Here is an 18,134-nt window from a genome sequence, read left to right as displayed (position 1 = left end):
TTCCCCCGGGAGCATGCTAGCTGCGGGTTTTGAGGAGGGGGTCTGTAGGGTCTTTCATCTGTTTAACTACGGTTGCCTCTGGGCTTTTACCTTTTTCTGTTCAATACGCCTCTTTTTCCTTCTTACTCCGTGGCTAGCTGTGTGGGTGGATGGCCCCTGGTGCCCTCCCCTCCTTTTCTCGCTCCTCCTTAGTCTTTAGATTTCTCCTCTTATTTATTCTCTCTGCATGTCAGCCCCATCTCTTTCTCTCTGCCTAGCTATGCCATTCAGCTCTTTATTAGACCAATCAGGTGTTTTAGGCAAAGTAACACAGTTCTACAGGGTTAAACAAATGCTACATAAAAGAATGCAACACATCTTTGTATCATTAAGCAAATCTTCCATAGCATAAATGAATGTAACATGTCTTAAGCTAATATCTCACAACAGTATCATTCCTGTTTTACTATAGGCAGCGTCTTCTCTCTCCAGCCTCCCTCTGGCTACACTATGCCTAGTCCAGAGTGGGAATCAGCCTATCCCCAGACCAGAAGGGAAATCAGTTGGCAACCTTATGACTCAGGATTTGCTCCTATGATGGGTAGAATTATAGGAGTCAAATGATGGGGGGGGAGGGAATACATTTTAAAGGCAGCCTCCCAAAGTTGGCAGGAAATTTGGTCTATAAGCCGTTATGCATATCCTGCTGCTTGTGTGAAAGCATACAAAACGATCCATGAATTGTTTTAGTAAGAAATAAAACTTGAAACGAGACATTATGTACGCAGTTGCCGACTGAATTATAAGTAAGATACAGCCACGGTACTGGAGAAGCATCCCTGCAAAATTACAGACAGTAAGTATGCTCAAGTAGAAAATTAACATTGCATCTAGAATCCGAAGGAGACATTTCATTACACATTCCGATATTAATCACTGGAGTGTGACTTGAACTGGCCATATCCCATGGAAACAATTGACCCTGAACTCAGTGCCTCACAGGAGAAAAATCAGAGAAACAAACTTCTTGTGTCAAGAAACATGAAAAGTTACCAAGAGCAGGGTCACGATGACCCCTTTACAAGAATCTGGTCTCAAGTTGTTCTATTCCCTCTTTCCCATCCGACTTAATATTTTTTTTTTTTCTCCTTAGACTGAAGACTTCTTCCCAAGCTGAGTAGGAACACTGTTTCCAACAGGGTCAGAGCCAAAACCGGTAGTCGCTAGTGAATAAACACTCTGGCTCCTCTGCCTCTTAGGTAGAATAACTCCCCCTCTGTGTTTCTAGGTTTCGCTTCCTGATTTTCTAGGGCATTAAACTCACAGTCACAGAGGCCGTGGCTCCTCTAAGGTTCTACTGGCCACCTCCTGATATTGTTTACTTTCTGGAAAGGCTACCTCCCCACACTGTAAACAGAGTATCAAGGCCTTTCCTTATCTGGGCTCCTAGTCCCATGATGACAAGCCTCACCGTCTACACTGCAGGCTTCTGTGAATGTCTTGACACTCTTAAACAAACCACGCATGCTCTAAGGACAGAATACTTCTTTAATTGCTGTATCTCTCACAGCCTAACAATGACTTACACAACCAGCACTTGAAAAAGACAAGGCGGGTGGGCAAGATGGCGTCCATAGCAGTATCATCCTGGGGCCGAACACTGCTTGCTTGCTTGGGCTCCCTGTGTAGCCCTGACTGGCCAGAACTTGCTACAAAGACCGGACTGACCTTGAACTCACACAGGTCTACAGGCTTCAGCCTCCCAAGCCTTGGGACTAGGGGTGTGTGTCACCCTGCCTGGCCCATCATCTGCTGTCTTGTTCATGGTATTCCATAATCTACAACCAAGAACCTGTTGGATGCATGTGAGCACATGTCCTTGTCCAAAATCACATGACCATAATATTATATAAATGTTGAATGATGTTTTACTCTTTTGGCTTTTTGGGGGCACCACCATCCACCTCCAAAATAAGTTATACATGAAGGTTTATTAGTTATGAATGCCTGGCCTTAGCTTGGCTTGTTTCTTGCCGGCTTCTTTTAACATAAATTATCTCGACTACCTTTTGCCTCTGGGCTTTTTTCTTTCTCTATTTCTGTGTATCTTTCTCTCCTTCTTTCCCTGTGGCTGGCTGTGTAGCTGGGTGGCTGGCCCCTGATGTCCTCTTCTCCTTGTTCTCTTGCTCTTCCTCTTCCTCATATCTTTTATTTGGCCATTCAGCTCTTCATTAGACCAGCAGGTGTTTTAGGCAGGCAAAGAATCACAGCTTCACAGAGTTAAACAAATGCAGCATAAACAAAAGCCACACACCTTAAAATAATATTCCCCAACACATAAATAGTACTACTAGTTGAGCTGCAGAGTTTTAGAGCCAAGCAGAACTTTAGCAATAAACTCTACTTAAATTAATCTCGAAGCAATAACTCACCCAAGCTTCCATAAATGGAAACAGAGGCAAAACCACAGAAAGTCTCCTTATTCTGACTCTACATAAAGAATTTATAGCTTCCTTATGCCCAAGGAGTCAGTAAAACAAATGGCCACCTGGCTGTGCTCCAGGTTTACACACCTGCATTTTTGTTAGTATAATATGTTCATCTGTAGTCTTACTGGCTGTAGTCAGGGGATAGTATAGATGGAAGTTTCTGTCCCATCAGGTCTCACCGTCATTTGGTACCAAAGAAACACACAGGTTTATATTAAATATAAACGGTTTTGCCTCTTAGCTCAGGCTTATTATTAACTAGCTCTTAACAACTTTAAATTAACCCATAATTCTCGTCTATGTTTAGCCATGTGGCTTGGTACTTTTTTTTTCAGTGAGGCATTCTCATCTTGCTTCCTCTGCATCTGACTGCTGACTGACTCTGCTTTTTCCCTTCCCAGAATTCTTCTAGTCTGGTCTACCCACCTATACTTCCTGCCTGGCTACTGGCCAATCAGCATTTATTAAACCAAAACAAGTGACAAATCTTTACAGTGTACAAGACCATTATCCCACAGCAGGATAGATAGAATGTGATACCTCTTTAATGAGTTTACTTCTCAACAGAGGCCCCATTTCTACACCTACTCCCCTGTCTGAAGCCCACCTAGACTGCTGCATGGGGCCAGTGCTTTCTTGGTCTTCATTGCTACAGAGTATCACGTAGAGGCCTGTCTGTAGGATGATAAGGTCTGTGCTTTGTTTCCCAGAAGGCATCATCCCGGGAAGCTGGAGCTCTATAAGGTCTTCAAGGTAAGAAGAATTTAACTTTTGACTTGTTTTTTGGTTCTGTTTTGTTTTGCTTGGCTTGCTTTTAAAGTTCTTCTAGTGTGGCACCAAAGAACCATTGTCGAGAGAACTTAATAATGGAAAGAATGTGATGTTAGATCCAGCCTGAATTTAAATCCCTCCCTGTTCTGCCATTTGTTTACCATGTGAGCTTGGTAAGTTATTCAATAGCTCGCCTCTCTCATGTAAGATAACAATCAACTTGCAAGACCTTTGGAAGGACCAGGAAAAATACTCCAGCAATGTTTGACATTCAAAAAAAAATTAATGGATGATTATTGTAATTCTATTGAAATATTATTCAATTGAAGAACAATCAACCATGTGGATTTTGGTCCTTTCTCATTTATGATCTTACAGCTGAAGTAAGTTACAAGAGGGGTCCAAGATGGTTCAATGCCCTCTCATGGAAGACTCAACTGGCTTTGAGACCATGTGCAATATGTTGACTGCTGTAAGGAGGTTTCTGGAGATCCAGGGAGGTACAAAGGGAGATGATATCTTCAGGGCTTTGCTCTTATAATTCAGAGTATTATCTTGGGAGTGTGCTAGTGATAGGATGAGTAGGTTTCTGATTTTTCATAAAAGCTCAAGTGGGGACCTCTTCTCTTTCTTTGTCAGCCTTCTCTTGCCCTCTCACCTTTTGTAGAAGAGCCCTTTGCCTTGGACTCCCAGACTCCTGGGAGAAATTTGTCTTTGTTTTGTTTTTTATCCATAAATTACTAGGCCTTAGGCATCCTGCTTCAGAAGCACAGAATGAACCACGTCAACCCCATCCTTACGAAACAGTAGGGTGGGTCTCATTATAGCTCTTCAGGCTGTGCTATGGAGTAAGTAATGAAGTCAGAACAGAAGGACAGGGAAATAAAAAACCCGAGTCTTCCAACATATACCATTAAGAATCGGGATTGGGGTCAGGCAGTGGTGGCTCACACCTTTAATCCCAACACTCCGGAGACTGAGTCAGGGAGATCTCTGTGAACCTGAGTCCAGCCTGGTCTACAAAGAAAGTTCCAGAACTGGCTCCATAGTTACCTTGTCTCAAAAAGACAAAACAAAAAAAGAAAAGAAAAGAAGAAAGGAAGGAAGGAAGGTGTAGGTCCATTTTTCTCTATGGCACAAGAGCCATAAGCCCGGTCTGAGGTGGTCACGAACTCTGCAGACAAACTATCTCTGTTTAACAATAACCAGGATGTGCTGCTCCTAGTTTTTTTGGTTTTTTTTTTGTTGGTGTTGTTATAAATGTAGATCACTTAAAAAGAGATGTTGGCTAAAACTGGTCAGGATGTTTGATGCTTATTTCTTGGTAATTCGGAGAAAGTCTTATAGAGATGCTAATTCATGGCCTACGTGACAGTTGCATACAGGTAGATGCGGACATGACTAAAAGCCCATTCACCTGGTTGCCTAGGAGACAGCCTAATGTGTTTTCCCGCTCAATTGATGTGATGATATATAAGGTGTTTGGATAATAAACGAGAGATCTTGTCCTTCCATGATGACCGTGTAAGCTATGTCGGTTTATTCCTCGCGACTCCGTTCCACTCCAGTTAGGGAATCTTGTGTTGGACCCACATGGGCTTCAACAGGAAGGAAGGAAGGAAGGAAGGAAGGAAGGAAGGAAGGAAGGAAGGAAGGAAGGAAGGAAGGAAGGAAGGAAGGAGGAAGGAAGGAAGGAAGGAAGGAAGGGAGAAAAAGAATTGGGAACAGGAACTACATCTTCCTGCACCAGTGGTTCTCAACCTGTAAGTTGTGACCCCTTTGGGGTCTCAGATCAGATATCTTGCATAACAGATATTTACACTGTGATTCATAACAGTAGCAAAATTACAGTTATGAAGTAGCAATGGAATAATTTTATGGTTGGGGCTCACCACAACATGAGGGACTGTGTTAAAGGATCCCAGCGTTGGGAAGCTGAGAACCACTGCTTTCTACTCCTTGGAACACTGTGGTCCAACAACCTTTAAAGTAAAACCTAGGTAGGTTTATTATGCACATAAATTGTATGACTTATAGGAGATTTTTTTTGTCTTTTTTTCTAACATTAACTTTTCCCTGTAGCTCAACACTTTCCTTATGATGTGAGAGCTATGGAGATATGACAGATTTTATTTTCTTTTACAAGGAAAGGTTCAGTTCAAATGACTCTTAATCCCACGTTGTGAGGATTACACAAAAATCCTTGCAGGCATATGTCAAAGACAATAAAGTGTCTATTAATTACACAATTCATTATTGTTCCTAAAACTGAGTCAACTTTCCCTGCCTCTGTTCTCATGGAAACACACACACTCACATGCACGCTCCCACCCACCCACGCACACGCGTACACACACACACATGGCTCTAAGTGGACATTTTTACGAGGTTTTCTCTGGAGCTTTGTTTCAGTGGCCAAGACGTATGGAGATCTCATTACCTACACTTAAAGTGAAGCATACGCCTGTAACTTAATTTTAAAATCTCAAATTGCAGTGATTTTTCTAGTATCTTCCTGAATGTGGAAAAATACTCTTTTATGTGTGATAAGCTCTATTACACATTCTAAAAATTTTTTCTTAAAATTTTGTAGTTAAATGCATATGTTTTTATTTAACCTTAGCATGATGAAAAAATAATGTAACATAAAGGAAAATGAAGAGGTTTTATTTTCCTCAACATATCTGGTTGTTTGGGGTTGGAGATATGATGCGGTGGTTAAAAGCACTGGCTGCTCTTCTACAGGACCTGGGTTTGACTTCTAGGACCCACAGGTGGCTCACAGTCTGTGTAGCTCTTGTTCCAGAGGATCCAATGCCCTCTTCTGGTCTCTGCGGGCACCAGGCATGCTTGTGGTGCACAGACACGCATGCAGTTCAAACACCCATAAAATACGTGATATAAAACAATTAAAATATTCCTGGTGTATCTATTAACACGTACGATAATAATTACTTACCATATTGCCTGATATCCTCAGTCCCCCACAGCACAAATCTTCAAGGGGAAGGCATGTTCACTAGTGGTTGGAATTTATTCCCGTGTTTCGTTAGACTAGTACTTACAGATGGATCTGAGCAATTGTGTGGCCTCAGGAGATTATGTGTATATATATATATATAATTGCATATTTAGTCAGTGATGTCAAAAAGTGAGAGGGTCTTTGAGAGGAAGGCCTGAAAGATCTCAATTGGTTTGGGAGCTAGGAACTCTTCGATGGCCCCAACAAGGGGCCCAGGGTCTCTCAAGGCTGTTGAAGTGTTTGACAAGGCTGAAATCATTTTGTTTGACAGAACCAGAGGGTCATTCAAGCTCAGTCTTGTTTTTGTTGGCCAAGGGCTTCTCTGGACTCGCCAGGAGCTCTCTGTTCCTCACTGTGTGAACCCTCCATAGGGCGTGAGTGTCTTCCTAACATGGAGGCTAATCTCCTGTCTAGTAAGTGTAAGGAGCACGCTAAGCACAGCAAGCATCAGTAAGCAGCATTATTAAGCACTAACTCTTGCATTAATGTACTTCTTAGTAGCCTTTCCTTCTTCTCAAATAAAACATACAAGGTTTGAGGACACTTCTATTGTTTTTTGTTTTTAACTTTAAGATAGCATTTTTGCGATCTGAAAGGAAAAGATGCTCTAAAAACAGAAGTCAAAAGCTATCTTAAAGTTAAAAACAAAAAACAATCAGGATTAAAGAAAGCAAAATAAGCCAGCATGATGGTACGCACGCATAGTCCCCGTATCCGCGAGATGGAGGCAGGAAGACCCTTTCAGCCCAGGAACGTGCCACCAGCTGTATTCTGTACCAAGACGTTTGCCCAAAATCAAACCAAGCCAGACAATAAGAAACAACAAACGCTGAGACAGTCAGCGGTTGTGAATTTGTGAAGTGGGAAAGCCAGGCGTGCTCGCGAGACCAGGGACGGTAAATACAAACTCTAGAGAAAACGTGGACGTTTTGAGACAAGGCGGATGAAGGCTGAGGTAAGGTCACCTGCTGACTGTGAATGTCAGTGAAGAAGCCGATGCCGCTGATTGAAAGCTACAGAGGAAAGTGTGCCAGTACCCGAGGGTTATGATAGCACAATGAAATGAGTCGCCTTCTCACATTCTGAGTAAGGCTAGACCTCAGCTATGACCAAAAAAATGCATTTACGAGCTAGAAAAGCTGGGAAGCCCTTGTGTAAAAGAAGGCATAAATAACACGGTAGCAAACGATAATACAAAAGGAAATTAGTACCCACTGATGAGACAGGTTAGAAAAAGAAACACGGATGAGGTAACAGGAGTCGGTGGAAGATTTAAAAAACACACAACTCTGTCAAGTACCTAGAATGAGAGCCTCGGAGCTCAGAACTTAAACATATGAAACTTGTTTCCTTTATCAGAAAATGCCTTCGAGCGAATCACTGTTGGGCACCGGCATGTTAAAATCCCCATATTGCTACTAAACCTTGACTACACAATAGAGCAGCTGTGGTTTCGTTTTGTTTGTTTTGCTTTGCTTTGTTTTTCTTCTCTGTTGTCCATCAGCAAAATGAGAACTTTCCCTCTTTGGTTAGTATGGACTAAAAAAAATCCCTCTTCAGCTAGCCTAGCTGGTTTCTAGGGAAGAATGCGTGCCCTTAAAATAAAGAGGCCTTGGGCTTCTGTTCACCACCGCCTGACTGACAGTTTTGAGGGAAGGAGGCAAGAAATGAAAACAAGGGAACTATTTGAAAAATCTAAGCTCCAAGCACAAGGTTATAAAGAAACACAACCTTGGTTCGAGTTGCCTCAGGACACTGGCCTTGATAGGGAATTTTAACTGAAAATTGGTTCCAGAAAAAATGAAGGATTTGTTACAAAGGTACCACGTGTTTTGAGTGGGAAAATGAAACCTCCTTCTGGACGTTTTATTGATTCCATTTTGCCTTCAAGGTGGAAGGGATCAAACAGACAAGGACTATATGGCAGTAAATAGGGCTCATTCTTGTCCAAAAGGGCAATTTTTCCAACTAGCCTTTCTCAGGGCACACGAATTTCTTTCTACTAAAGTCTCTTACTTGTTTTAGAGAACACTTAATACATTTGTACTACAAAATTTTCAAGAAGGGATCATGACTGGTTAGCAAAGGACAACTTCTGTTTCTCAAAAAAAAAAAACTATATAGGATTTTATTATATCCATTCCTCCTAATATAACAATCATTTAGTATTTACTGTGGGCCAAGTGCTATGCTTGGTATTCTGCATGCACCACGTGATTTGTTCTCCTACAAGATGCATAGTATTATTTGACAGATATGGTTTGAATAAGAATAGTCTCCATAGGCTCAAGTATTAGAACGCTTAGTCATCAGCAAGAGGCACTGTCTGAGGATTAGGAGGTGTGGCCTTGTTGGAGGAAGTGTGTCACTAGGGGTGGGCTTTCCCCAGCCAGTGTCCCTCTCTGTGCGCTTGCAGATCAGGATTTTACTCTCAGCTACTTCTCCAGCATCATGCGTGCCTGCTACTGTGCCCCCTGTCATGAAGATAACGGACTAAGCCTCTGACTGTAAACAAAGCCCCCATTTAAATGCTTTCCTTTTGTAAGCGCTGCCTTGGTCATGGAGTCTCTTCACAGTAATAGAGCAGGACAAAGACAGCAGATAAAAACAGGATCAATAGGTTACTTATCCCAAGCTCACAGGGTTATGAGGTGACCGTGAGCTTTCCTTACCATAAATACCTAAGACAAATCAACTTACACAGAAGGAAGGTTTTCTTATGTAGCTTGGTGGTAGAGCACACACCTAGCAGGTGCTAGGCTCTGGATGGAACTCAAAATGAAGGGGCAAAGGTTTGTTTTGGCTTATGGTTTTGGAACTGCACATTATAGCCCAGAGCACATGGGGAAGGAGGCTCCATGCTCTCCAGGCATCTTGGGAAGCAAATGGGGAGGTGCTATGGAAAAGTCCTTTTCTACACTGTGCAGATTTGTCATTCGGATTGCTTTAATAAAAAGCTGATTGGCCGGTAGCCAGGCAGGAAGTATAGATGGGGCAACCAAACTAAGGACATTGGGAAGAGGGAGGACAAGTCAGAGGAGTTGGTCAGATAGATGCAGAGGGTTGCAGGGTCAGACAGATGCAATGAACGTGCCATGCTACCAAAGGTCACCCCACATGGCAGAATATAAATAAAGAATATAGGTTAAATTAAAATGTCAGAGCTAGTTAGTTATAAGCCTGAGCTCTTGGCTGAGCATTTACAACTAATATGTAGTCTCTGTGTTGGTTATTTGGGAACTGGTGGGCAGGAAAGAAAAGTCTGCCTGCAGGGAGAGAGAGATCAGCATCTGCAATCCTCCTTGAGGGAACACTCCTAATGACCCTAGATCTTCACCAGGCCCTACCTCTTGCGAGGTCCACCTTGTCCCACTAGTACTGTAACTAGGGCACAAAAACTTTAACTCTGGCCTTAGAGCAGTGGTTCTCATCCTGTGGGTGGTGACCCCTTGGGGAGTCAAATGACCTTTTCACAGAGGATGCATATCAGATATCCTGCATATCAGATATTCACATTATGACTCCCAACAGTAGCAAAATTATACTTATGAAGAAACAATGATATAATTCTTTAGTTGGGGTCACCATAGCATGAGGAAATGTATTAAAGGGTCGCGGTGTTAGGGAGGTTGAGAATCACTACCTTAGAGGCTCTTTTCAGAACCAAGCCAGCAGCTTGCAGAGTTGAATGTTGAAACCACAGATTCCATGAGAAAGTCACCCTTCTTCCTACCACCACTTCCATCTTGAAGAGCTGAAAAGAATTTATCCATGTTCATAGCTGAAATTCAAGTTTAAACATTTGAATAAGCAGACAATATTTTAAGATATTGATAGTTAAATGCGAATACATTAGAAAAACATCAACGCACACCATTTCCAGAGTCACTGTGAAATATGCACAGAGACAGCAGAAATACTTTTGTCTTAGGTTGCCGTGAGGAGATACCATGACCATAGCAACTCTTATAAAGGACAACATTTAATTGGGGCTGGCTTATAGTTCAGAGGTTTAGGCCATTGTTTTCATAACTACACACAAGTAGACTCGGGGCTGTAGCTGAGAGTTCTACATCTGTATTAGCAGGCAGCAGGAAGAGAGAGACACACTGGGCCTGGCTTGAGCATCTGAAACCTCAAAGCTTACCTCCAGTGACACACTTCCTTTAACAAGGCCACACCTTCAATAATGCTACTCCCTGTGAGCCCGCGGAAGCCATTTTCATTCAAACGACCACAAGTTTCATAAATAGCTTTGCTTCACATGACAGGGTTTGGTGTTAGGATATAGGGACAGCTGTTAAGTTTCAAACCTATAATGGCTGAGGTGCCCATTTAATATGTCAAAGCTGACCTGGCCCCCAGGTTCTCCCAGCATCCCTCAGTCCGTACCTTTTACAGGGTATGGCTGGCATATCCCTTTGCCTACCCTGAACTCTCTAACCCAGGGGCTGGGCTACCCTTTACCCAGAGACTCTTCCCTATGTAACGTAGACATTTTGGTTACCCTTCCCTTTTGTACCTTTGGCCTTCTGGCTGCTGTACCTTGTCTTCCCCCTTTCCTCACATGGCCCAGCTCAGTCTGGTCCTGTCCACACTGGACTCTTAACAGATGTGTCTGCCTCTGGCTATGCACTCCCACACGTCTGTAATAAACTTTCTCCTCCACCACACCTAGGAGCACTCACGTCCTTTTCTTTTATTTATTTGTTGTTTTTTTTTTTTAATTCATCAAATCGTTTGACAGAAAGGCAATGGGTCAGGTCCTGAGGCCCCTTCCACAAAGGGACTCGAGGTGACCTCGGGAGGGAAAGGACGATTATTTGCAGAAAAGGGAGCGTTTCTTATAGCGCGATGTACTCAGCTTTATTCGGTGAGAACAAAACCAAAATCTACTCGGGTAAGAACGGGAGAGCTGCAGAGGCAAAGCGAACAGATTGGAATCGTGAACAGAAGAACTGCCGTATTTAGAAAAGCTCCCAGCAGGCGCCCATACTTTTCAAACTCCTGCTGCAGTCTCGAGAGATGTCAATCACTACTTGCCGTGTTTTTGTACAGTACTTGGTGCACAGAGAATCTGGCTGCAGTGATGAGTTGATTCTGGATTGGGCCCAGCACACGGCATCTACAGTATCATAAGCCAGGTCTGCACTTCGTTACACAGACATACACCCCAGAGGGGCGTTCCTCAATCCTGTCTTCTCCCAAACAGGGCCTCTGGCAATGTAAGCGGGACTTTTTTTTACCCCCCAACTGAAGCAAGGTGAGGGTACTGGCATCTACTGCCACCTAGCAGGTAAAGGCATTCTACAATGCCCCCTTAACCCCCACTAAAGAATCAACTACCCTGTTAAAAGTGCAGCGTCGCGCCTGGACGGAAGGGATGATTGATTTGTGACAGGAGGGAGTAGTTTTGGTCATTGACTAACGGGTCACCATTCTTCAAATTCTTAGGCCAATCCACTACTGGCGGCAGAGAACTGGATCACCAGAAGTCCTAGGATGCAACACAAATAGAGATGGCTTATTTACCTTTCTGTCTGAAACAACACGTCAGTCATCCTCAAAACGAGGTTTTAGGTTCTTTCTGCTGTCATCGCTGGCAGTGACCTCCTTGGGCTTTTCTGACAATGGCAAACCGAAACCCGAAGCCGTGTGGCGCCAGGGTTTCTGCGTGGGTTGTGGGTTTCTTCCCCCTCAGCCACGAGTGGTGGGGAAAGCAAAACACTTGGGGAATGAGGTGTTTTCATAACGTCATTTGTTTAGTCTAGATGAGGAATGTTGCTTTTTCGCGACAGGAAAGCTGTGGATTCCAGAAGCTGGAACTCCGACCAGAGACTATCCTGCACCGGGGGGTCCTGCATCCCGGGAATCCACCTAGAGGGTGGCGGGAATCCCGTGGGGCGACACCGACCTCGGTGGCTCCGGGCCGGTTCTGAGTGCTCAGGAAGTCCCAGACGCGGAGGGTAGGAACGACAAGGGATGGGGAGAAGAGGGGAGGAGACGCCGGTGCGCGGGAAGCCGCAGGAAGAGGCGGGATTCCGGTCTTTTGTCTCACGGCCAGGGCTCGGAACTCGCTGCCTTAACCAAGCTCTGCGCGCCGGGGCGGAGGCCCGCCGAGAAGCCGCGGGGCGTGGCCGGGAAGTGGGCGGGACGGGGCGAGACCACGCCCCTCTGGGAGGCTTTAAAGGCGGGCGCGCGGACCCCGGCTGATTTTTTTGTACCCGCTCGAGGGTTTCCTCCGTCCTGTCCTCGCTAGCTCCGCCCGCAGCGTGCTCCCGCCTCCCACTCGGGTGAGTCCTAGGCAGCCAGCCCGCCGCCCTGCGAGCGGTCCCTGTCATCTCCACCCCTGCTCCTGATGGTGCTCCCACCCATCCTCCTACTTCTGTCCCATTGCGGGGTCCTCTGGCACGCCTGCTGTGTGCTATGGCCATCCCTGCCCTAGGACCTCGTGTCCTTGGGGCAGGTAAATCATCCCCCGTGACCTTTAATTTCCAATCCTGTTCTCTGGGGTAGAGGCCAGCTAGGGAGTTTCTCGTGGCCGCCCATCCTTCATTTGGAAGCCTCAGGCTCCCTCCTGGGGCGATTCTCCCATGCCTTTGGGTAAGAGGGGGTTAGAAACTCCGGGTCGCTGCTCCTGTACCCGCAGTGTGTGGATGAGCAGCCCAGCCGACTTTTTCGGAAACTAGGTGGGTGCTCTGGGGTGGTAGACGCCTTCCCAGATCCCCGAACCCCAGTTCTTCCCCTGCGGCATAACGGGGCTCCTGGCTATCGTCTTTGTTCGGTGGTCTCTGCCCACCATCACGGAATCTTAAATGTGGAAGAAACTATAGTGAAATCCCAGTTGATCATTTCTAGCTTTCCCCGGTACTTTCAACCTTTCGGGGACAAACGGGAATGCAAAACTGCTTGGTTAAGAAATGCTGCAGCCGGTCCTAGAAGTCACAACCTGGGTTCAGAGCTCAGTTCTGGTGTAGGCATTCCTGGGATGGAGGGGAATGCTCTCGAAACTTCTGCCCCCTTGGAAGCCAGGACGTTGAACTGCATTTGTTTACATGATTGCTCAAAAGTTTGACCTGTTTTGTTTGGACTGCAAACCACGTACATTTTTCTACTTTATAAATGCCTTTTAACATAGAAAGCAAAACATACGGGTTGTAGTAATTTTTTTAACTTGGGCACCAAAAATAGTTTAATTACCGACTTTCGACTTTCCTAATCTGTGCTAAGTCCCTGCTTACATAAACATCAAGAATCCGAAAAGGACAAACACAAGGTTCCCGATACTTGTACCCAGATTCTTCAAGAAAGTTAAAAGGTAGATTTCAAAAGAGTCACACAATCTCAAAACTGCATCCGGGTGATATTTGTTTTCCTATTCTCTCCCATGCATTGTCTTGGAGTTGTTACTGATAATTCCGTCACTTGAGATAATTCCATCTCAAGACTTTCTGTCCCCTGTATTCTTTTTATCGCCAGGTAGCCATAGAAGGGTATATCCCAGGAGTCCTTGGGATATACACTTGGGGCACTGTTTGTTTAGTTATCTTGGCTATGTTTGCAGCACACTAGTTAACTGAATAAAGAAGGAAGGAGAAAATGAGGTGCAGGTGTGGGAAACCAATAGGTATTCGTTAACAGATTTTGTCCAAAGTTCTTGCCATAAATTGTTAGCAGATCCCTCCCCGTGTTTTCAAAACTTTGGCTGATAGGGCGTGTGCTGAAGACCACACTCAAAGCAGTACTGATTGGAGGACTGTCCTGGTGAAACTGCACCATTGTGGGCTTGAGGAAGATTGTATCCTCGTCAAAAGATAGCGTAAATGTTGATACAGAGGAGGGGCACAGCAGAAAATGAGATGCTAGGTCCAGGCATAACCCTGCCAATAAATCGTCATGGAGAGCTCAACTCCTTAATGTTTGTTCTGTTACAAATTAGATGAATCACATGAAATAAAGAGAGGGAGCCCTCTAAGGGAGAGGAAACAGCATGGGGAGGGTAGAAACGAAGTCGGGAGTGGTTTGGTGCCCTTAACAAGTTAACTGACTGTCTGGTCTCAGTTACTTCCTTTTATGAAATGGGTGAAATAGCATACTTGCTAGGGGTGGGGTGCAGGGTGTGTGTGTGTGTGTGTGTGTGTGTGTGTGTGTGTGATATGTAAATCCCAGGTGCAGCCCAGGGGTGTGTGTATGTGCATCTGTGTGTTCCAGGTGTGTCTCTGTGTGTGTGTAAATCCAATGTGCAGCTTTAGGTAGGTGTGTGTATGTCTGTGTGTAAATCCAATGTGCATCCCCAGGTGTGTGTGTGTGTGTGTGTGTTGGATTCCTCATGCCTTTAGATCACATCCTGCACTTTTCTGAAACTTGAAATAAAATGGTTCTTGGTGGAAGTCGAGAGAGAGCTTCACCTGAACCGCATCTCCCCGTCCTTCCCCCCCTGCAGACCTTCAGAAGTTTCCTCAAGGCTCCATCCCTGCCTGGACCGACATTTGCTTGCCACTTCTTGGGTTCTGTTGGTTGGTTGGGCATCCTCTCTGTGCCTTGACTTCCTGGGGATCCTGTTTTTGTGACATGGGCCTTTTTTCAGTCCTGTGAAGTATCTGGACTCTTCTCCAAAGGTGTGCTTTTTTGTTTTGTGTTGTTTGTGGTCCCGGGGGTCGAGCCCAGGACCTTGTGAATACCAAGCAAGGGCTCTGAATGGGGTTACTTTTCATTTTGAGACATGGTTTTGCAAAGTTTCCAAGGCTGGCCTTGAACTTTAGATTGTCCTCCCAGACTCTCCCAACTAGCCGGGATTGCAGGTATGTGCTACAGTGCCTGGTCCAAAACGTTTTAAATTTATAAGACACAGTGTGTAGGACTCAGTTAGCCAGTCTTCAGATGTAGAGGAATTGTATTTCTTACATTAAAAATCAAGATCTAGAGGAGAGTGTCTCATTCACATTCTGGGGGAGCGAGGCACAATTTTCTGATTGTTAAATTTTATTGCCATAAGCCGTAGAGGAAGAACAAACCATGGTGTGTTGTGTGCAAATTACTCGCATTTTTTGATCCTGTGCCAACAGTACTAATTGCTTTGAATTAATAATTGAAGATCAGGCAGATTATGATACATGCAGGTGAAGGTACGTGACAGTTAACTGTAGGGAAGGTTTCCTAGTGGCTTCACTAGGGAAAAACGAAGAGAGAATCAAATCCATGAGAGCAAATACTAACAATCTCTGCCATAGCCGTAGATGACAGTGCCACTGTTTCTTTGTGGCTGGCAATGAGCTTTGTTGGTGTTCTAAGTCTAACCAGTAACTTTGCCTTTATAGTGAACTCATGGTTAATATCTGTCAGGGTTTCCATCCATAAGATGGGAATCATGGTAAAGCCTACTTCAGTCGTGAGGATTAAATTAATAAACTATTTAACATAAATGGATATGGTAAATATTACAGGAGCCTTTGTAATTACTTCTACCTGCTATGTAACCGACACTATAGTAAGGGTTTTGCATATATTGCTTAGTTTCAGAACTGCTTTATGATATAAATAAGCATGATTTTCATTTTTAAAATAAGAAAACTAGCAGATAAGATAGAAGCAACCTTTAATCGTTTGCCAAATAAACAGGAATCTCAGCATCTAAATCAAGGTCTCACTCCGTGTAAAGATCATGAAGATGATGAAGATGATGAATTGTTTGAGTCGTGGAGTATCGGGTATTCCCTGACCGCGGATTGCTCTGGCATATGTTGGGTCCAGAAATTACCAAGCTTACAGCATAGCTGCATTCAACCATAGCGCATGACTGGGCAGGCACCGCTCACATCCTTGTCCAGGATTTTGCCGTACTCCTGTTGAAGGCGTTTGTGGCAGTGTGGACATTATTTAAAAATGGAGAGGCCAGGTTTATTCAGGTGAAGGGAGGTTTCTTTCCGAGGTGAGATTAGATTTGGAAAGTCACAGTTTGAGTGTGCATTGACGTCACTGAATGGGTGAATTCTGGGCGGGCAGGAATAGATTCCTGTGCGTACAATATGGGAACTCAAAGGCAGAACGCTCGGTGGTTTGAACTATCTCAACCTTTAATGTTCTTGTGGGGGGGGGGGGGATAAACAAAAATAAAAAGCAGGGTTGTTTTAGGGATAGCATCAAAACCTGAGTCTGCTTTGCTACTTCGGAGTTCAGTGACCTCAGCAGTCACGCGCAGTTGAACTTGGTGCCATATCCAGGCCCAGTAGTGTTTCTGAAGAAAAGGAGGCCTGAGTAGAGCTGCTGATGGTTTTCCAGGCCCTTTCCACATGCTGCCCCATTAAATCCTCCTCTCTTTCCAAATTACGGTTCAGGAAGTTGCAGCTCAGAGGTTAGGTCAGACGTTGCTAGGATCACAGTGGTGGCAACTAGCTCTCAGACCTAAGTATTTCAAATCTTAACTTCATTCATTGCGTTGTACCAGAGTGTCAATAAGAGGTCTCGAGGTCGTGTGTACTTCCGTTTCCATGACAGACATTGTTACAGTAACCTTGACTGCCCAACCTGGGCTGAACTGAGTCTTCCTCAGAGAATCCACTGTCCATGGATGTGCAAGATAAAACTGATTTGCCAGCTCAGTGAAATATAAACCATGCTAAAAAAATCTGTTTATATAGTTTATGTGTCTGTGTGTGTGTGCTGTAAACATGTGAGCTTGTGCCACAGACACTTTGCGGACTGTGCTGTGCCACCAGCCCTGTTTATATACTTTTAAAAATCATTTTATGTATATGGATATTCTGCTCGTGTGTATGTATGTATACCACAGGTGTGCCTGGTTCCCAAGGAGTCCAGAAGAAGGTGCTGGATCCCCGGAAGTGGAGTTACAAAAGGTTGTGAGCTCTCATTTAGGTGCTAGGAACTGAACCCAGGTCCTTTGGAAGAGTGCTTATAACCACCTAGTCATCTCTCCAGCCTGTGTACAAGTCTTTGCCACCAAAGAACAAGTATCTAAGAAACAGACTCTCCCATGTAATGGTGTGTGTGTGGGGGGGGTTTGCCCATGGTCAATAGTGTCTTTATTGCTGTCTACTTTATTTTTGAGACAAGGTCACCCCAGGCATGGAGCTCACCATTTTTTTTAAGCTGGACTGACTGGCTAGGAAGTCCCTAAGAGCCTAATCCTTCCACCCCTAACTTTGGGATGGCACCACCACCTTTTTATGTGGGTGCTGGAGACCTGAACTCGGGTCCTTCCTCATGCCTGTGCAGCCTACTCTTTGCTCAGTGAGCCATCTCTCTTAGCCCCTAACTCTTTATCTCCAGCTCCTAAACCAACAGGTAGTATAATGGCTTAATAATGCCTTGGTCTGGTTTGGTTTGGTGCTCTGCCCAAAGTTGACGTCTCATGCCTGTGACGCGGGTGCTCTGTGAGGTCCACCTTCAGCCCCCAGGATGTAGTTTTATGGAATTATATTTAGATTGTTTCCTAAAGAGCAGATAATAGCACACTTAGAAAGCCGCCTCTCCCCCAGAGGAACCCACATACAGAAATGAATTCAGACGTGAGCTGGGTGAGGCGGGGAGGTCAAGCGCCCTCATAGGCAAGGGTTAGGAGGATAAAGAGAATGGACAGATGAGTATTTATGATACAGTTTACACATTCCTCCCAGCCTGGTCAGACATCCCAGCTTCTTAAGAGGCTGTGTCAGGAGGACCACAGTTGAAGGCCTTCCCGAGCTAAGAGCAGGTTCCCAGCCAGCTGAAACCACTTGGTGTCTCAAAACTTGTTTAAAAAAAAAAAAAAGTGAGGGCTGGAGAGATGGCTCAGTGGTTAAGAGCATCTCCTGCTCTTCCAAAGGTCCTGGGTTCAATACCCAGCAACCACATGGTGGCTCACAACCATCTGTAAT

The 18,134-nt window shown here is 44.7% G+C and overlaps 1 protein-coding gene across 2 annotated transcripts in view; it reads left to right on the top strand.

Moving 5' to 3' along the window:
• The first annotated feature begins 11,885 nt into the window (after positions 1-11,885).
• Positions 11,886-18,134, top strand: part of Csrp2 (cysteine and glycine rich protein 2) — an 18,469-nt gene continuing 12,220 nt past the window's right edge. The window contains exon 1 of one of the 2 annotated variants that reach the window (XM_026784452.1): positions 11,886-12,227. In XM_026784452.1, coding sequence (XP_026640253.1) covers positions 12,040-12,227 — 188 coding nt within the window. In that variant the 5' untranslated portion in view covers positions 11,886-12,039. Of the gene's footprint in view, positions 12,228-12,353; positions 12,555-18,134 lie in introns of those variants that run through there. The other variant, XM_005358078.2, reaches the window with a different exon arrangement.

Source organism: Microtus ochrogaster, chromosome 24 (assembly GCF_000317375.1).
Source record: "Microtus ochrogaster isolate Prairie Vole_2 chromosome 24, MicOch1.0, whole genome shotgun sequence".
Classification (NCBI taxonomy): Eukaryota; Metazoa; Chordata; class Mammalia; order Rodentia; family Cricetidae; genus Microtus; species Microtus ochrogaster.
This window is presented reverse-complemented; position numbering and strand designations above follow the sequence as displayed.